Source organism: Merops nubicus, unplaced genomic scaffold (genome assembly GCF_000691845.1).
Source record: "Merops nubicus isolate BGI_N331 unplaced genomic scaffold, ASM69184v1 scaffold44864, whole genome shotgun sequence".
Lineage (NCBI taxonomy): Eukaryota > Metazoa > Chordata > Aves > Coraciiformes > Meropidae > Merops > Merops nubicus.
Window position 1 is genome coordinate 1 of NW_008604811.1, and position 3,900 is coordinate 3,900.

The 3,900-nt window shown below is 43.9% G+C and overlaps 1 protein-coding gene across 1 annotated transcript; it reads left to right on the forward strand.

Moving 5' to 3' along the window:
• The first annotated feature begins 32 nt into the window (after nucleotides 1-32).
• Nucleotides 33-2,219, forward strand: HOXA6 (homeobox A6). The gene is made up of 2 exons (XM_008939133.1): nucleotides 33-572; nucleotides 1,926-2,219. The coding sequence occupies exons 1-2, from the start codon at nucleotides 137-139 to the stop codon at nucleotides 2,183-2,185; spliced, it is 696 nt and encodes a 231-aa protein (XP_008937381.1). The 5' UTR covers nucleotides 33-136; the 3' UTR covers nucleotides 2,186-2,219.
• The last annotated feature ends 1,681 nt before the right edge of the window (nucleotides 2,220-3,900 follow it).

The window sequence follows — 3,900 nt, forward strand, 5'->3', positions numbered from 1 at the left end:
CGTCAGCTGCTCCTATTTTCTGCTGTCGCTTTTGGCGCTCGGCCATCCAGAAACAAACCACTTCGATGACTCCTAATAGTTATCGCCAGATGTACTAATACACAACAAATCACGGTCCGGGAGAGGGGGAGAGCAAATGAGTTCCTATTTCGTGAATCCCACTTTCCCGGGGAGCCTGCCCGGGGGCCAGGACTCTTTCCTCGGGCAGATCCCCCTTTACCCGGCGGGCTATGATGCTCTCAGGCATTTTCCGGCTTCGTACGGGGCAAGCAGCCTGCAGGACAAGACTTACACCTCACCTTGTTTCTACCAACAGTCCAACACCGTCATTGCTTGCAATCGGGCTTCCTATGAGTACGGAGCCTCTTGTTTTTATTCGGACAAGGAAATTAGTAGCGCCTCTCCCTCCGGCAGTGGCAAACAGAGGGGGCCCGGGGACTACCTGCACTTTTCTCCCGATCAACAGTACAAATCCAGCGGCGTCCAAGCCAAAATTGTAAATGACGAAGGCACCGACCGGAAGTACACGAGCCCTGTTTACCCCTGGATGCAGCGGATGAACTCCTGTGCTGGTAAGAGACATTTCAATACAATAAAAGGGGGAGTGGGGGGGGGGAGAAGGGAAGAGGAAGGAAAAGTTTCTTTCCCCAAGATTTTTTTTGTTGTTGTTTTGTTCTAAGATAAAGTCCAGACTGCTGGAAAAACCTAGTTCCTGCGGGGCAATGTGTAACATGAAACCTTCCCAGGTTATTTTAGACTTGGCACGTTGGTACCCTGGGAACGGTGGCCAAGAACCCAGCTTGTGGGTTCGCTGGTGAAAGTTACCGGGGAATCCTTAGGAAGCAGGCAAAAAGAAAAAAATAAAAAACCATACCCAAGAGCTTAAAAATAAAAATAAATAGTTTTACCATTCTCCTAAAGCCACCCCAAAGCCTCTGCTCCGCTTCTGCATTGTCAGAGAGTGATGCGGGGAATATGCCCTCTGTACTGAGGATCCAATGCGTTTGGGCACATTCCGCCTCGCCCCCCTCCCCCAGCTCATTAGCCTGTAAGTATTGGATATTGAGAGCACGTTTCTGGGGCCGTGGGCGCACTTCCATGGCATTTTCTCTGACTTACAAGTGAACTTCACATAATTGAACTACTCTACCCAGGAGTGGTGCTGTGGGGGAGAGTTTTGTTGGGATGGCACTTATTTTTAACAATCCCATATCAAGATGTTTATTCCGAGTGTTTGCTAATGACTCCGCTCTTCTCCCCTCCTTCCGAGTTGATGTTTGCTGGACTGTGGGTCGCATTTCTCTTTTGGAAAGTTAAACTTTTAGCAAGACCATTCTGATGCTGCTTTGCAGTCAAGGGTAATAAATTCCGGAGCAAATGGCAAAGGCTCTTCTATGATCTTTAGCTGATGTCTATAATCACACTTAAATCACAGACCCTCCGTAGTCGCAGCCATGGCAATAGAGTGTGTTTGTGTAAACACACTCGCACAGGCGTGCACACGCACACGCGTGCAGCTCCCCGCATCGCACACGTGTGCGTGTGTCCGTGAGTGTGTGCGCACATAGGCGCCCGGCACGCAGAGGGTAGACACTGCTCAGCGATTCGCGCGGCTGCTACCTACTCCACTTTCCCCGGATCCACCGTAAAGCCTCTTTGTATCCCAGTTACCCCACTACCGTAAGCACGCTGCATATCCGCATTTACAGTTGGCCAAGCAGGAGAAAAGGAAAAAAGAGACAGAAAGGGGAAAAAAAAAAAAAGAAAAGAAAAGAAAAGAAAAGAAAAAGGCAAGCCTCCAGGAAACCAGAGCGGTCCCCCCCTTCCCCCACCCCGTGATTGTGCCTGCAAAAAGAAGGCAGAAATTACTGGTCTGAAATCACTGGGCCCTGTCCAATGCGATCGTTTTGTCTTTACTTCTACAGGTACAGTATATGGAACTCATGGGAGACGAGGGAGGCAAACTTACACCAGATACCAAACGCTAGAGTTAGAGAAAGAATTTCATTTTAACAGATACTTAACCCGAAGACGACGTATTGAGATTGCAAACGCTCTCTGCCTTACTGAACGCCAGATTAAAATATGGTTTCAAAACAGGCGGATGAAATGGAAAAAGGAAAACAAATTCATAAATTCCACACAGCCCAGCAGCGAAGAAACAGACGAAAAGTCAGGGGAGTAGAACCACGTTTAATAAAAGCTACCAGGCCTTTCCTTAGCGCTTACTATTACTATTATTATATACCTTGTGTTCCTTCTGCTACTAAAATCCTATAGGTTTGTCACAGTCTATTAATTCCCCAAAGGCTTGGTTAAAAGATGTACATTTGCAATCATCTGTGACTTTTTTTAAATATATGTGGAAGTCCTATCTTTCGAGCTGCAGGCATGCATGTATATAACCACCTTTCCAATGCATAGATGGCGTTGCTTTAAGTATTAGAGGAATGGCCCAGATTTTTAAATATTTGGGGTGAACGTCTGTGTGTGGCTGAGTGTCCCTGGCATGCCTGGGTGAGAAGAGATAAGCGAGTGATTTTAAAAATGTCTTTATTTATTTTATATTAGAAACATTCATATTGTAGAGATATGAGAGATTTTAGAAAATCTTGGGGTTGTGTTTTTGCTGACTCCCGCTATGTCGGGCTGTCTCGTTACGCTGTGTTTAGGAGCTTACGGTCTGCAGGGGAGTAAAAAAAAAAAGTTTTACGCATCTGAAAGATATATAAAATAGCGAAAAAGAAGCAAAATTCTTTTTAAAAAATCGTTGTATAAAACCATGGGGTTGCAGTTAAAGTGAGGATGAATTGCAGTGAGATTTTTTTTTTTAAAACGACACTAACCTGCCTAATGTGCACTATTAGTATTAAAGTAAAAACTCGGCATTAAAGTTCAGGGGAAGCGAGGAAAGAGGTTTTGAAGCAGGCTAATTTCTGTGGTTGCCGTTAAGCTTATGCTGAGGTTTCGGTGAGCTCAGCTCTACACTGAAGAGGCTTTGAATTATGGACTACATTTCTTGGGGCTTCGGGGGCTTGGGTCGATCTTTCTTTTCTTTTCTTTTCTTTTCTTTTCTTTTCTTTTCTTTTCTTTTCTTTTCTTTTCTTTTCTTTTCTTTTCTTTTCTTTTCTTTTCTTTTCTTTTTTCTCTCCTTCTTTCTTGCTTTTATTTTTCTTTCTCTTTTTTTTTAAATTTTATTTTATTAGAAGAAAAGTATCTGTCATTAACTAGGGGATCTTCTTCCCCACTTTTGTGGTATCTTAATTCACATTCTCATTTCTCAGCACTGGAAAAAATAAATAGATACTATAAAGAAAAGTAGCTGCCATATAATGCTTCCACTTAGAGTTCTGTAGAAGTAAAATAAGCGCAGCGAAAATAGTAATTAATATATACGTTTTATGTCTCTATATTATATTGTGTGTGCGTGAGTGTGCGTGTGAAGCTGTGTACAAATGCACTTGTATACAGATCGAGGCTCTTTTGTCTGGAAGGCAGCGCATTTTGGTCTACCACTCTAAATATTTTAAAAGCCAAATCTGGAAAATACTAGTGCAAAATGGCTACCGCCGCATTTAGAGATTTTTTTTTTTTTTCCCCGAGAGGCGGAAAAAATAACGGCGGCCGTAAAGCCGCCTGGAATTTGACCCCCTAGTTGGAAAAACGCTGCACGATATTTATCTTTCATAGGTACCTGCCATTTCACACCGGCAGGACCCGAATGTTTCCCGAAATCTCCGGCACGGGAAAAAGCGGGGGAGGGGAGGGAAGAAAGAATAATGATTTAAAATATATCTATGTAGAAGGCACATAAGCGTTGTCAGCACCCGAGGATGGATCTTGCAGGATTTGTGTAAATAAGCCTCGCAGGGAGGAGAAAGCAGGCACAAAGCGGAGCGC

Excerpts from the sequence above, each read along its gene's own strand:
- HOXA6 (XM_008939133.1), top strand. The coding sequence starts at position 137 with ATGAGTTCCTATTTCGTGAATCCCACTTTCCCGGGGAGCCTGCCCGGG. Across the intron at positions 573-1,925 it reads GCGGATGAACTCCTGTGCTG|GTACAGTATATGGAACTCAT; the intron begins GTAAGAGACATT and ends TTACTTCTACAG.